Raw genomic sequence first — 16,052 nt, forward strand, 5'->3', positions numbered from 1 at the left:
TCTCAAACTGAGACCTTGTCGATCTTATCCAATTTATTTATTAAAAGTCTCACTAATCCATATTAATCCCAAGCGGGACCCTCCATGGTTTAGTGGTTTTCGCAAAAGGAGGGTTCGTGGAGTCGCCACCAATGTTTTACTCAAAACATTGGAAAAAGGGATAAGGCAATTGATTTAAAAATCAACTTTGGCCGCTACAACCAGAGTTGGGTAAGGGAGTCGGTTACGCGTGGGGAAGGTGTTAGCACCCCACGGCGCCCCTTTCGGGTTCCCTATGACAGATTATTTTTAAAAGAACAGTATAAAATTACTAAATTACCCCTATTTATTCTAAGCAATTATAAATTGACTATCTACATGATGACAGTTTAAATATGCACACAGAAAGCAGTAAAAGGAAGGATTGAAGGGAAACCTCTTGAAGCGTGCTTTTATATATTGAAAGAACTGGGAAGCGTTTTGGCGTTCCCTCGCTCTACAAGCCCGCTCCTCGCTCTCCTCGAACAAAATTTTTACTAAGGGAATCAAAAAGATTTCCCCTCGACTAGGTTCGATCCTCAAGCAAAATGGCTCGGGGCTCAAGAACTTCGTCGGATCGACTCCCAGAGAGATTTCTAGGGCAGAACACTGCTCAAAAACCCCAGAATACTCAAGGAGGGAGTCAAAACTGTGTGAAAAAGTGTGGAATGACGTCCAATTGACGTCATATTTATAGGGAATAGGCGCAGTACGGCCTACAGGGCCAATACGGCCGTATTGAAATTTTTGAACTTCAATACGGTCGTATTGGAGTTCAATACGGTCGTATTGAAAGTCAGAAATTTCAATACGCCCGTATTGAGTTCGCAGTGGTCGTATTGAAGTGTCAATACGGTTGTACTGACTTCAGTACGGCCGTATTGAAGCTTCAATACGGCCGTATTAAGTTCAGTACGGCCGTATTGGGCTTTTTCCCTCCACTTCCTTATTTTTAGCTATTCTAAGACCTCTAGACCTACAGAGAACCCTCCTAGGGCCTTCGAGGAGTCCTTCTGGCTGATTATCCTTCAGTCTTCGAGAGTCTTCAAGCTTTATTTCCGACCCGGACAATTTTAGGGGTCTACACTTGACAACCTCGGGGTAGTTGCATACCTCCGTGTTCCTGACAACCTCGGGGTAGCTGAGTATTGCCTCTCCAGGCTTGTGCATACCTCGGTGCTCTGGACATCTGGGTAGCTAAGTATTGCCTCTCCAGGCTCTGTGCATACCTCGATGCTCTGGACATCTGGGTAGCGTGAGTTTGCCCTCTCCAGGGATTTGTGATGATTTTGTCTCCACAGTCCACGATGCTGTTTCGACGATTGTTTTTTGATTTTTGTGCCACTGAGGGCTGGATAACGCAGGGATCCGTCTAGGGGATGTGCAGTTACTCATAGGTTCTTGCGTCCCAACTTTCCATTGCGTAGTTGGTGCCCATTGGGGAATTTCTGATTCCTTGGGGGTGCAGACACAAAGATGCTCTTTCTGATGTGAGCGGTGCCTTATGATTGGTTGTCATCCTTTCGACATTGTGGAGTATCCCGGTTATCCTTATTCGGGTGACTCTTTTTGATTTTCTGGTTTTGTTGCCTCTGTGTAGGCTGTTATCCGCTGGGGGATTTTGTCGTTGATTTTGATTAGCCTCTTCTGTTAGGCATATCATCTTGATGTTCAATGATTGGCTGAAAAGCCAAATTCCGCTTGGGGAATTGTTATTGATCTTTTTGGATTTTTGCTTTTTGTAGGAATGCCTCTGTGTAGGCGACTGGGGATTTGAAGTTCTTATGTATCCCAGAGTATTATTTAGAAAGCCTCTTCAGGCTTAGCTTCACTCTTCGTTTGAGTTGGAAAGCTATCTTCCACTGAGGAAGTTTAGGTCCTTTGATTTGGATATTTTGTTTGGATCATGCTTCCGTTGGGGAATTTCGATGATCTGGTTTGGATAGCTTTCTCTGGGAAATTTGGTCCAAGAGTGAAAGCTAAAATATCTCTGGGGAGTATTATTTTGGCAAGCCTCTCCAGGCTCAGTTATTCTGTGGGAGTATTATTTCGGCAAGCCTCTCCAGGCTCAGTTATTCTGAGAGAGTATTATTTCGGCGAGCCTCTCCAGGCTCAGTTATTCTGAGAGAGTATTATTTCGGCGAGCCTCTCCAGGCTCAGTTATTCTGAGAGAGTATTATTTCGGCGAGTCTCTCCAGGCTCAATTATTTTGTAGGAGTATTATTTCGGCAAGCCTCTCCAGGCTCAGTTATTCTGAGAGAGTATTATTTCGGCGAGCCTCTCCAGGCTCAGTTATTCTGAGAGAGTATTATTTCGACGAGCCTCTCCAGGCTCAATTATTCTGTATGAGTATTATTTCGGCAAGCCTCTCCAGGCTCAGTTATTCTGTACGAGTATTATTTCGGCAAGCCTCTCCAGGCTCAGTTATTCTGTACGAGTATTATTTCGGCAAGCCTCTCCAGGCTCAGTTATTCTGTATGATTTGTTGGATTTTCTGTATTTTGCCTTTTTTGTCGATTTTGGCTTTTTCTGTGTTTTTGCCTTTTTTGTTGATTTCGGTTTTTTCTGTATTTTTTGTTGATTTTGGCTTTTTCTGTATTTTTGCCTTTTTTGTTGGTTTTGGCTTTTTCTGTACAGAAATGTCTCTGGGGAGTATTATTTTGGCAAGCCTCTTCAGGCTCAGTTATTCTGTATGATTTGGGGAGTATTATTTCGGCAAGCCTCTCCAGGCTCAGTTATTCTATATGATGAGGGAGTATTATTTCGGCGAGCCTCTCCAGACTCAATTATTCTGTATGACGAGGGAGTATTATTTCGGCGAGCCTCTCCAGGCTCAATTATTCTGTACGTTTTATTGATTTTCTGAATTTCTGCATTTTGTTTGCCGCTGTCATACACAAGCAATTTTTCTATTTTTTCTATTTTATGCGACTGCCTCATGATGAGGTCTTTGAATGTGCAATTAATGTGCGTGATGCACAAAATGCAAGTTTAATTATTTTATTAATTTGTTTTTTTTTTTTTAAGAAAAAATGAATGGCTCCCCCTATCCTCTTCTTCTTGGAGGAATTTTTGTCATTGACGTGAGGGAGGATTTCTGTTATTGCCAATACGGCCGTTATTCATTTCAGTATGCCCGTATTGAATTGAAAATTTGTTCATAACCCTAATTTTGGTACGGGCATACTGAACATGATACGGGCGCATAGTTTTTTCTGAAGTTTGATTTTTTTTTTTGAATAAACAGAGAATAAGTGATTTTCCATTACACCTATCATCTGTATGCATGTATGATGTATGATGCACCTAATTCTATTTGATTCATTTTTCAAAAGAATTAACCAATGCATTTTTTCTGTTTGGATTTTTGCCATTCCTCTAGACGGGCTGTGCGCTGCCGATTTCTGTAACCGAGGAATGATGCGTGTTATATTGAGATTTGGTGTCATCAACCAAATGATCCTTCCCTTCCTTTAAAAGATATGTCAACCCTCCTATTGACCACTATATCTCTATGTTTCCACTAGATTATCCTAAAATCGTTTGGGACAAGAGAGAAAAGAAAGGAAAGGTATATTCTTTTTTGAAAGTTTGTGTTTTAGAGGGGATTTATTTTTATTTTGAAAAATTGTTTTTGTAAGAATGGCTGGCCAAGGTAGGCTTATTGTGTTTAGGTTTGTTTGTTTAAACATTCATGAAGTTAATCAAATCTTGTTATTGACGTTGTGATTTGACAACTTAGATAACTTCCCTTGAACCTTTCTTTTTGAATTCGATTCATGGTACCATCATGGATTTCTTTCGTTTTTTGATTGTCCTTATTTTTGCCTAAAACACCTCTTTGCGGCGTTTTAGCGGACTTTTGATTTTTGTTCATTTTTGCAACCCTAACTTTTGCCTAGGTCACCCTTTCATGGGATTTCTAGCGGGTCTTTTGCTCTTATTTTTGCGCAGCCCCCTTTTTGGGTTTCCTGCCGAGCTTTCTTTTATTTTAAAAGATTTCTTTTTATCCATGATGGCACTTGTCGAGGCCAAGAAAAGGTGCTCTAAGTTGTCACGCACACTTCCACATAAAAATGATGTGGGTTTATTGTTATTAAGACAATTTTAACCTCATTCATGCTTATTCAAACAGGGTTAAAAATAATGTGGTTTAGAGATTTATTGCAAGCAAGAAAAGAAGCAATAAGAAATAATAAAGAATGATTTTATTATAATCATAATGGAAACATGTGCCCTATCGAGGCTCGGGGGTCGGGCTGTCCCCGAGGAGTAATATCTAATAGTCATCAGGTCTATACATCCCTATCGGAAGGAGAAGAGCACTTGATGACGACGACCGGCCTTGACGCTTGTGAACCGGCCTTCCTAAAGATCTGGCTTAAAGAACGTCGAGAAGGATCTTGGTTCTTCTTCGTCCTTTGATCTTTATTAGGGTTGTATCCTAACCCTTGTTTCCCCGGATTATCTTTGATAATGGGTAGCTCTGGAGTCCCTTGGGAGTCCTTGCCAAGTCCTTGTCCGGGCAAGTATCCGTTCTTGGTAAGCATGTAGGCTACCTTCTTCATTTCTTGGGGAAACGTCTCAACATTGGCAATTTCCAATGCTTGGAAGGCGGTTTCCAAAGCTTCCTTTGCTGCATCCACGTAAGGTATGGTGGATGGCTTGCTGATGAGTATGTCATCTTCAGCTTGTACGGTCACCAGTTTGTCATCCACTATGAATTTGACTTTCTGGTGGAGCGTAGAGGGAACAGCTTTCGCATCATGAATCCAAGGTCGGCCGAGGAGACAACTATATGCGGGAGAAATGTCCATCACTTGAAATTCGACGTTGAAGATGGTGGGTCCAATTTGGATTGGAAGATTGACTTCTCCCACCACTTCTCTTTTAGAACCGTCGAAAGCTCGGACGATCATGTTGCTCGAGCACATTTGGATTCCCTTGATTGCCACTTGCTCGAGCGTTCTTTTTGGCATCACATTCAAGGAATATCCATTGTCTACCAAGACTTTAGCGATGTGATACTCCTTGCACTTTACAGAGATGTGCAAGGGCTTGTTGTGGTTCGGTCCCTCAGCGGGGATTTCTTCATCGGTGAAAGTGAGGTGATCATTAGCCGTGATGTGACTAACAATCCCCTCAAACTTGTCTTGGGAGATAGTGTGCGACACGTATGCCTCGTTCAAGACTTTCAACAGAGCTCGTCGATGCGGTTCGGAGCATAGGATCAACGACAACAGAGTAATCTTTGCTGGCGTCTTATGAAGTTGATCCACGATGGAGTACTCGCTCTGTCGGATATATTTTAACAGCTTATCTGTCTCCTCCTCGGATTCTTTGTCCTTGGTTTTATTTTCTTCTTTTTCTTTATTCTTGGGGGCTTTATCATGAAGATCTTCGGGAGTGTAGATCCTGCCACTCCTAGTCATGCCCCCAAGTCCAGCGATGTTGGAAATATCGCTGTCGGCAGAAGAATGGATGTCGTATATCCATGGCACAGCCTTATTTGATTCGTAGGGAAAAGGCCTTGGAGCGATGATCCTTAACGGCGTTGGACCTTCCCCTTTGTTTGTCTTGATTACCAACAACGGAGTTGACGTATGCTCGCTTGGCGCGGTTGTTGGCTTACACTTAATAACAAACGGCGTGCGATCCATCTTGAACATACGCATCGATTAATTCTTTCTTTTTATTAATGTTTATTAATGGATTACTAGGAGAGATGTATGAAATGAATGACTCCTAGATCCCTCCATGATCTATATGCATGATATGAGATGATGATGTTGAATATGCATGCATTGTGTTTATTGAACTAAGCATTATCATGTTTTCGGGATGTCCCTAAGATGATGCATGATATTGCTTGGTTTTGGGTAAATATCATTTTTCTTTGTTTTTTGAATATATATTTTTTTTGTATTTTTAGGGTGAAAAGGGAAATTACCTATATGAATGTGATGAAGATAGATGTTAACACCATGTAATGGAAGATCTTTATTTCTATTTATTCTTATTATTTAAAAAAGGAATGTTGTATGTTTAAAAGGTGCAATGTATGCTCATACAATGTCACATAAAAATGCACAAACAATTCACTCATCCACGAACAGTCACGAGCGAATCACGAGGTAGGGGTATCCTGCAGAAAAGTGCATATTCAAGGTGGTTCTAACTGTTCTCACCGGTCTGAGGCCCCCAAGGTGCCCCTATTATAGGGACCCAATTCCTCTCGTCGTAAGTCGATGGAAAGTTCCAACGCACTGTCGGACTTGAGTTCATGGTTATCACCTTGAGTGATGTTTTCCGACAACGGTCTACGGGCACCTATAGACCCATTCGACAACCGGCCGTACTAACATCCACTCCCTATGGCTTACCACTCATGCCCCCGGGTATAGAGGGAACTGTTGTGTGCAAAGGTTTGTGTGCAATTTGTATTTCAAACAATTGCAGAAACTAAACATACAACAGTTTATTAAAGCCATATAAATAAAGCATGTTATCATACAAACAAGGGGTAATAAAGTAATTTTAACTATTATTTGTTAAAAATAATCTGTCACTAAATGGGACTGACTCTCGAGGCTTCCCCAGTGGAGTCGCCATCTGTCGCCACCGGCCCGAAACGGGCTTTCGGCATTCGCGAAGGATGGTTGGACTCTTTTATTTGTTTAAAAATATGGATTGCTAGAATGACTTATTCTCAAACTGAGACCTTGTCAAACGAACAATTTTATTAAAAGGCTCACCAATCCATGTTAATCCCAAGCGGGACCCTCCATGGATTAGCGGTTTTCATAAAAAGGAAGGGTTCATGGAGTCGCCACCAATGTTTTACTCAAAACATTGGAAAAAGAAGTTTAAGGCAATCGATTCAAAAATCGACTTCGGCCATGACAACCAGAGTCGGGTAAGGGAGTCGGTTACGCGTGGGGAAGGTGTTAGCACCCCACAGCGCCCCTTTCGGGTTCCCTATGACAGATTATTTCTAAAAATAATAGTGCGAAATTACTAAATTACCCCTATTTATTCTAAACAATTATAACTTAACTATCTACATGATGACAGTTAAATATACACACAGAAAGCAGTAAAAGGAAGGTCTTAAGAAGAAACCTTTGAAGCGTGCTTTTATATTCAAGTAAAACTGGGAAGCTTTTTGGCGTTCCCTCGCTCTACAAGCCCGCTCGCTCCCTCCTAGAAAATTTTAACTATGGAAATCCGGAGGATTTCCCTTCGACTCAGTTCGAGACTCAAGCAAAAAGCTCAGAACTCGAGAACTTTGTCGGATCAACTCTCCGAGTGATTTCTAGGCAGAGCATTGCTCAAAAAAACCCAGAATACTCAAGAAGAGGGTTAAAACTCAGTGTAAAAGTGTCAAATGACGTCCAATTGACGTCATATTTATAGGGATGAGGCGCAATACGGCCTCTGGGGGTCAATACGGTCCGTATTGAAGTTTTGAACTACAATACGGCCGTATTGAATTCAGTACGGCCGTATTGAAGTTCAAAAAACCTCAATACGGCCGTATTGAGTTCAGTGCAGCCGTATTGAAGTTCAGTGCAGCCGTATTGAGTTCAGTGCAGCCGTATTGAAGTTCAGAAACTTCAATACGGCCGTATTGAGTTCAGTGCGGCCGTATTGTAGTTTAAAATGTTCAATACGGCCGTACTGAACTTTTGGGAGGCCGTATTGGGCTTCATTCCCTCCACTTTCTTATTTTTTGCTACTCTAAGACCTCTAAACCTACAGATTGTCATCCCACGGTCTTCTAAGAGTCCCTTTGGCTGACTTTCCTTTGATCTTCGAGAGTCTTCGAGTTTTATTTCCGACCCGGACAATTTTAGGGGTCTACAGTGATCGATAGTATGAGAAGAAGAACCCGAGGGTTCAAACGAGGACAAGTAGAAGGACAAAGGTGAGGACAAACTCCCCGATAAAGAACTTGATTTAAAAAAGCCACTCATTCTTAACTGAAGTGAATTGGAAGGATGAAAGATATTAAGAAAAGAAACAAGAGAGTTTATGACATTGAAGTGAAGAAGACAAAATGAACACCCCAATTTATAGAAGAAGAATCGCTAAAAGGAATCATTGTGAAGAATCATGATTAATGGTCGTCAAGTCATGAATTTTCGTATACTTGGTTTGTGAACATCTCATAATGAGGGGAAGTGAAAAGGTAGCACAGGTGAGATAACAAACAAGATTGATGCCAAAAATGTCACTTGATAAAAAGATATATCCATCGACTCAAGAAGGAAGAGATGTTGCAGTCAAAATGAAACGACAAAAAAAAACATCTTGTCTTTTAAAAAATTCTTGAGGCTTGGAGACATATAGATCAAAAGGGTTTTAAAGGCACCGAAAGGTCCTTGAATAACATAATTTACCACTATGATTAAGCGCTAAGGCCATAAGATGTGGTGAAAGGTCCTTAGGTAAGATATGTCGCCAACATTCATCAATTTAGGATATTTCATCAATGTTGCCAAGGCCCAAGCTAAGGTCAAGAAGAAGGCTAATATAATAAACTTATATAGCAAAAGCCAATGAATCGAAGTTACATATCTTAAAAATATAATACATTGTAAAACATTATCCGTGAAATAAGATAATGGTCCACTGAAAGGGTCCAAAATCAATAAGCTTAGTATAAATAATGATGTTAGGAGTGGTAAATAAACAATGTAAACCCACATTTAATCTTCAAGTAGTGCTTTGGAGTGGAGTCTTTACTTAAATGTTCATAATGCCTTTTGCAAGCACTCCACCCCTTCTATCCTTCTTGGGATGTTGAGAGACAAAGATTCTTCGCCAACAATTACAAAGTGGAGGCTATGATGAAACAAATGACTGAAGTACAATTGGACTGATACACATGAGAACAAGAACTTCTATCTTTCCTTCTACGATAGGTGGCCCCTAGACAGCTACCAAAATCATTAGTCACAAGAATTAAGACTACAAGTGATTAACAAAGGCAACTAATAATGTGATTTTAGAAGGAAATAAAATCAAATATTTTTAAGGATGTTCATGGATCAAATTTTTAAAAAATCCAAACTGAACTAAACTGATCCATCTTATAAAAGTTGATCAATTAACTGATTTATTTTTCATAAAGTAGATCAATTTGGTTTTTTTAAAATATAGGTCATTTTTTTTAAAACTAGATTAGTTTGATGGGGTGTGGTTACCCATTTTATACCCATATATAGATTGTTTTTAAGAAAATCGAATTAAACCCAATCGATCCACTTTGTAAAAATAGATCAAATTATCAAATCGGTTTTACAAAGTGATTTGGTTAAGATTTTTTCACAAAACGGATCAATTTTTTTAATGTGGATTAGTTCGTTATGAATTGGTTTGGATTTTTTGAATACTCCTAAATATTTTTTAGTTAATTTGTATGCCGAAGGTAACACAAAATTTGATCAAGAACTATGAAAATAGTTTGTGCTCGATTGATGAGTGGAGGTCACTGGTAGGGTGCGACGTAAATTTACGTCGCACCTGGGAAGGTGCGACGTAAATTTACGTCGCACCTGGGAAGGTGCGACGTAGATTGGACTTTTTACGTCGCACCTGGGAAGGTCCGACGTAGATTGGACTTTTTACGTCGCACCTTACCAGGTGCGACGTAAAAAAGTTCGCAAAAATTACAAAAATGCCACCGCATTTTTTTTACGTCGGATTTTCGTATTTCCGACGTAAAAGGGGTGACGTAATATACTTATTTTCTACTAGTGGGTGATAGAAACAATTAGATTCGTAGAAAAATATGGAAATTCTTCTTATCATAGTATAATCACAAAACATCTAAGTTTTGTACTCCCAATGCCCAAAAGTCTTTACTTTTCTTAATTACAAATTATCTCCAACCCATTTCTCAATCTTTATTCTTATTTATAGGTATTAATTATGTCTTATTTCTTATTAAATAGCCCCCTAATTACAAATAATTAACTGAATCTAATGATTATCTCACTAAGGCCATCAACTAACTTGTACCAATGAGAAACCAGAAGACCCTTTTCTAAATATAGGGAGATAAAGGGTCCTCTCGAAATAAATCCTTTTCTGAAGAGAAAAGATTAACCAATTCATTATTCTATTTCATCGTAAGAGACATTGAAGATATACAATGTAAAATAAGATCAACCATTTTTTTTTCTTCTAATGATACATAACATTTTTGTGGTGACCTAACAAATAACAATGCAAAGTTAAATGGATCTGAATAGTGTAAAGGATACTGAGGAAGATCCACCCTAGGAATCAAAGGTGATAATTTTTGAGTTCATTTCCTTAATATTAGTTGGGCATTCAAACACATTTTGAACAAATGGGTAATTTTCAAGTTGAGTCCGATGGTGCAAATACCTAAGGCAGATTTAGTTTCTTGACTTTCTTCAATAGAATTTGACTGATGCACTATCTATAAATCACTTTGAGAACAAATAGGTAATGTGCAAGTCATGCCAGATGAACAACAGCAGGAGAATGATCTTCATACTTGTAAATCAAAAGAAAAATAAAAGGCCACGACGAATACTCTCTTCAACAAAATTTAAAACTCTTATTGTGTAATAGCTCATGTTAACCGTATATATAACTAGAAAGCTTAACATAACTTAATTCAAAATTATAGGTGACGAAACATATGAAGATAAGCATTCTTGCTTACTCTTCTATCATCTTTTGTTGAAATAAATTCACAATCAACAAATATGATGTTATAATTAAGTATTCTGCTTAACTCTTCTATCATTTTCTGTTGAAATAAATTCACAATTTACAAACATCATGTTATAATTTATTTTTCTTTCATTTTAATTAATATGCTAAATAACTAAAAAAATACTACTATTTTTGCTTTATTTTTAAGATTTTCATGAGAAATGTTGAAAAGAAATGCTCGTTTTGCAATTTTCTATATAGTCTTAAAACAACAAAATCAAGATGGGTATTTTACAAATCAAAATTATTAAATAAAATATAATAATATAGCAAACCAAAATTCTCTAAATATGCAACGATGATGTCAATACAAGGTTAAAATTTTGACAAACTTTTAAATGGGGCAACATTTCACTATTTTAAAAGTAGCATTTGCATTTTGCAATACAAACATAAAAAATATTTTCCCATTCATCTTCAACTGGCCTTAATCGAAGAACACAAAATAGTCATACAAAGGTTGTGCCTAGACATTGAAAGTAAGAAATCGCTCTCCCTCGTACAAATTAGCCCATGGCGTATTTTTGGGTCCAGCTTCTTGCAGTTGACTCATACTTGTTCCTGTCTGTCTTGTACATGTGGGCAATTTCAGGGACCAAAGGATCATCGGGATTTGGGTCTGTCAATAGGGAACAAATTGAGAGCAACACCTAAAATTGACAAAAACAAACAAAGTAGGTAATCATATCAAAGTGCAAATTTAAAAGAAGATATTTTGGACTCACTATCACCCTGAAAGGGATTAGATCATAACCAATCACATTATTGTGAACTTCATGCAAATTAGCTTTTACAACTTCAACAATGAAAATAACCGAGCTTTATATAAATCAAAAGAAATGCTATTCAAACTTAAAGACACAAGAACTTATATATAGACAAATACTAGTGTTGGGAAATTTGGACTAGACTAGCAGGTTGAACCAATTAGGCCATGCACCAGGCCTCCTTCCAGATTGGTCAAGATATTCTATCTAGACAAAGCAAGACTGACTCGATTGAACCAGTTTGATCCATGCGATCTGACTAGTTTCTCATACAAATACTTTATAGTGTCAAACTCAGGATCTGAACTAGATAATGTTATATTACTTCATAAGTATATATATTAATATCTATTATATTTATTTAACATTAAAAGTTATATTTAATTATCGCTAATTCTCATAAGGTTAGATTAATAAATCATAATACTTGTTATATAGCCTTTGAAAACATAAATAATGGACCAGGGTTCAACTATCTCAAACTTAGACTATACTTTTAATTATATCTCATAATTTTAATTTGTTGAAAGGAATAGAAAATATACTCAGCGTCATCATAAATAAAATTTGAAGTACTGTTCAAACTTTAGAGATAGACGGTAATTAAAAAATAAAGGTTTAAAAATACAAAGGTTTGTTCTAACTATATGATAAGTGAACAAACCTTAGAAATGGTTAGAGCAGGGCTCCATTGCTCCTTCAATATATCAAGGCAAATACTTCCATTACTATTTATATTTGGGTGGAATACCTTTGTCCTAAATGCAACCTGAAAGATCCATCACCATACATAAATAAGTACACACCAAATAATAGTTGGAGTTATATGGTTCTCATGAGTCATGACAACATACTTCATATATATGTTCAAATATACAAAAGGAATTTGGTCCTAATTAAAATTTTTAACTGAACCACACCACACACTTACAGTGTTTGTTTTTTTTCAAAAAGAAAAGATTATGCATAAATCTTTTTATCATTTTTTGGAAATAAGTGTTCTAAAACATAAGGAAGAAATTCTAACAAAACTAGGGAAAATGGACTACAACATTATACAAAATAAACTTATAAAGAACTAAAGATAGTTAAGGTATGAAACACAACACAAGTAGGCATCTAATTGATATACAGACCTTGGGTGGCTTAAAGGGATAATCCGGAGGGAAATGAATGGTCACTAGGAAAACACCTCCAGCATAAGGACTGTCTGGAGGACCCATAATTGTAGCTTGCCAATGAAACATATCTTCAGCAACAGGACCTACAATGTTTTGAACAAACAACAAAGCATGACATAAGCACAATTTTTATTTTATAAATGCAAGCACAGGGTGTATAAATTCCTATAATGATAATGCACATAGTATCCCATCGTGTCAATTAGTTAATTTACACTATTGAGAAATGAAAAGGTGAAAATATAGTTCCTAACAATTTTATCCAACTTTGATTATCATCTAAACTACAAAGACTACAATAGTACTATTAATTTATTTTTCCTGTTTAGCGATAAATTGCTTTGAAGTAATGTATATATGATAAATTAGTGTAGTCCTTTGGCCAACATACAAAACATGCTACACAGTTCCCAACAATAAAATTGAACAGACATCCAAAATAGGAAACAAAACATACAAAATACATGGTTCCCAGAAATAAATTGAGCAAAAATCCAAAATGGGAAACAAAAGTGAGAAAAGTCCACAATTAAAATTACAACAAAACTTACATCAAGTTTCTCATATCCTTACCACCATGTTCTTAAACAAAACAAGGACATGTGGATACTTATGATACATTTGGGAGTAGTGTTTTAGAGCAAAAGAGAAAGGAGGGAATTTTTTCTTCTTTATGTTTAACTTAAGGGTGGTTTGGAAAAGTTATGAAAAATAAAATATTTCAATAATCAGTTATTGTTATAATCGATTATAATTAGAATGAATTTTTGTTTGAATAAATTTTCTACAAAGCAATGTTTAGATATTTAATTTCAATTGGATAAAAAAAAACCTTTTATGTAGCAAATCAATTTTAGAAGAAAAAGAAAACTATTAAAAATAATCACAAGCTTCAAAATTTCAGATTAATGAAAACATATCTTATTTTTCAGAAAAAAAATTGTTTATAAATTTCAATTAGTTTCTCAAACAACTAGCTTATTTCATCAACTAGATTTTTTTTTCTATATGAGAACAGTTGAAAGTTGGGAAAATCATCTTTATGACAAACATATAAGGAACATGATCAAGTTTTGTTCGTAAAAATACTCATGATCACATATAAAGGTCTGGACCACACTCTGACAATAGTATGTAAATTTACAACTACAATAGCTCCAACTTCCTTTGTCGCATAATCATGCCATAAAAGATAAAAACACATAGGGCAACCAACAGATGCATGATCCAGGAAATAAAACATTGAATCATGAATGACGGTGCACTTCAAAACGAGAATAGGGAAGGTTGGGAAACATGTATCTTATTCCCACCTAGGCATGGTAATGTAACCTATCCCCGTAGATACCCGCCCGAACCTGTCCTGATTTGGACGGGGAAAACCTGTGTTTATCGGGTTCGGGTTCGGATTTTCTCAAATAGATAAAATCGGAGGCGGGGGCGGGGACGTTAATACCCACCCCGCCCCGTCCTCATACCTGTCCCGCTTAATAATATAATTAAAAAATTATTTATATATATATAAACCAAAATTAAAAATATTTATATGTAAAAATTTATAATTTTTTTTTTATTTTTTTAAAATTGTTCATATTTATCTAAAAAGAAAAAGAAAAAAAATAGAAGCGGGGGCGGGACGGGAAAACCCGAACCCCGTCGGGGACGGGGATGAGAACCTAGATTTTACCCCCAGCAGGTATCGAGAGCGAGGGCGGGGCGATTTAAATTTGCAGAAGCAGGGGTGGTGAACGTAAAACCCGCCCCCGCCCTGTCCCATTGCCATGCCTATTCCCACCTCCATAAACCATACGAAACAAAAACTGCTTAGAATTATACATTCCCCTAAAACGATTTTCATCTATAGCAAAAATTAATTCAAAATTCAATATAGAACCCCGATTATTTCTCCTTCATCACCATCATGCCACAAAGAGTTTGCACCTTAAGCAAGCCTCTTGACAACACTTTAACATAGAACCAACCAAATTTTTTTCAAATCCAAAAATGACAGCTAGACCAATCTCAAACGACATCCACTACAACCGATTGAAACAAATCTCAACCAAGAACCAAAGACTCAAAATTCTCAACAAGCATTCTTCAATATACAAATACTATGTTAGAAAATTGGAATCCTATAACTTCTTTCTAACTAGATTAAAAACCATCTAAAGTAAGCAAACATCAAATATTCAACAAAAAAAATAAAAAAATATCAAACCACCAAAAAAATTTAAAAATATATACCAGCACTACAAGAAGTTGGAGGATCTTTCTGCAAATCCTTAAGTTCTTTCAAAATTCTCTTGGACGCCATCACAAAAACCTAACAACAAATTGAAACACAACTCGGCTCAGATCAAAACACAACACGAATAGATCGAAAAACATGCACTAATAACACATGAATGAAATAAATAATTGAATTTGTATACCTAGAGAAAAAGCAAGAGAGATCCTCCTTCGATTTTGCGACGTAGAACGCAAACTCGAACGAGAGAGAGAAGGTGCGAGAATTGGAGAAGGAAAATGAGTTTTATATGAATGGTGTGTGGGGCTTCAAAATTGATTCTCTTCTCTGTGATTGATTGGACTTGGATTATTCTTCTATAGTTGGTGATATTAATTAATAATTATTATCTAATTATTTAATTATTATTTATTGGTTCTAATAATGACTTGTCATTGAAGGAATCTTGCTTTAGGGTCCACAACGAATATCGAGAAATGTGATTAACTGCATTGCACCTTTAAAAGGCTATATTTTTTTTTGTTTTGGAATTTACTTAAATTTAAATCATTTTATTTTATTACACAAGGATTTGATTTGAATGTGTAATTAAGTAATTTTTTTTATGAAAGTGATTTATATAATTTTTAGAATTTTTAAATTTAATTTGGTATATTTTAATGTAAAATTCATTGTAAAAAATTTTAACATAAAAAAAAAATAGTTTTTAATCCTTATAATTTTGGTCAAACCTTATTAGGGCCTATTTACTTTGTCATGCTTTCTAAATTTAAGAGTCTAAATTTACAGATTTTTAAAAAATGGATAATCAAATTCATTAATATAAAAAAATAGAAAAAAAAGGATTTAATTATGTTTGACTCAAAGTATATAAATGAAAAACAGAAGAAAAAAAATTTAAAACTGTTATTATATTATTCCATTTTTTTGATTAAATTAACTTGATCCAAGACAAGACTATATCCACTGCAGGATTTAATTCAATTTATTAACATTTGAATTTTTTTATTTCGACTTACATTGAATATTTTCATATACTTAATATTTGAATTTTTTAATTAATAGGCCTAATCTTTTTTT

The 16,052-nt window shown here is 36.3% G+C and overlaps 1 protein-coding gene across 1 annotated transcript; it reads right to left on the bottom strand.

The window, feature by feature from the left end:
- Window positions 1-11,002: 11,002 nt before the first annotated feature.
- Window positions 11,003-15,315, bottom strand: UBC10 (ubiquitin-conjugating enzyme 10). The gene is made up of 5 exons (XM_020348552.3): window positions 15,157-15,315; window positions 14,969-15,047; window positions 12,677-12,804; window positions 12,205-12,309; window positions 11,003-11,423 (listed from the first exon to the last, which is right to left on the bottom strand). Exons 2-5 carry the CDS (start codon window positions 15,036-15,038, stop codon window positions 11,280-11,282), a joined length of 447 nt encoding a protein of 148 aa, XP_020204141.2. The 5' UTR covers window positions 15,039-15,047; window positions 15,157-15,315; the 3' UTR covers window positions 11,003-11,279.
- Between the last annotated feature and the right edge of the window lie 737 nt (window positions 15,316-16,052).

Source organism: Cajanus cajan, chromosome 9, assembly GCF_000230855.2.
Source record: "Cajanus cajan strain Asha chromosome 9, NIPB_CcT2T_4, whole genome shotgun sequence".
Taxonomy (NCBI): Eukaryota; Viridiplantae; Streptophyta; class Magnoliopsida; order Fabales; family Fabaceae; genus Cajanus; species Cajanus cajan.

Bases quoted from the DNA above. Each gene is read 5' to 3' on its own strand.
- UBC10 (XM_020348552.3), bottom strand. From the start codon at position 15,038: ATGGCGTCCAAGAGAATTTTGAAAGAACTTAAGGATTTGCAGAAAGAT. The intron at 12,310-12,676 runs GTCTGTATATCA...TGGATCTTTCAG, and splicing joins ATCCCTTTAAGCCACCCAAG to GTTGCATTTAGGACAAAGGT. The intron at 11,424-12,204 runs GTTTGTTCACTT...TGTCAATTTTAG, and splicing joins CTGCTCTAACCATTTCTAAG to GTGTTGCTCTCAATTTGTTC.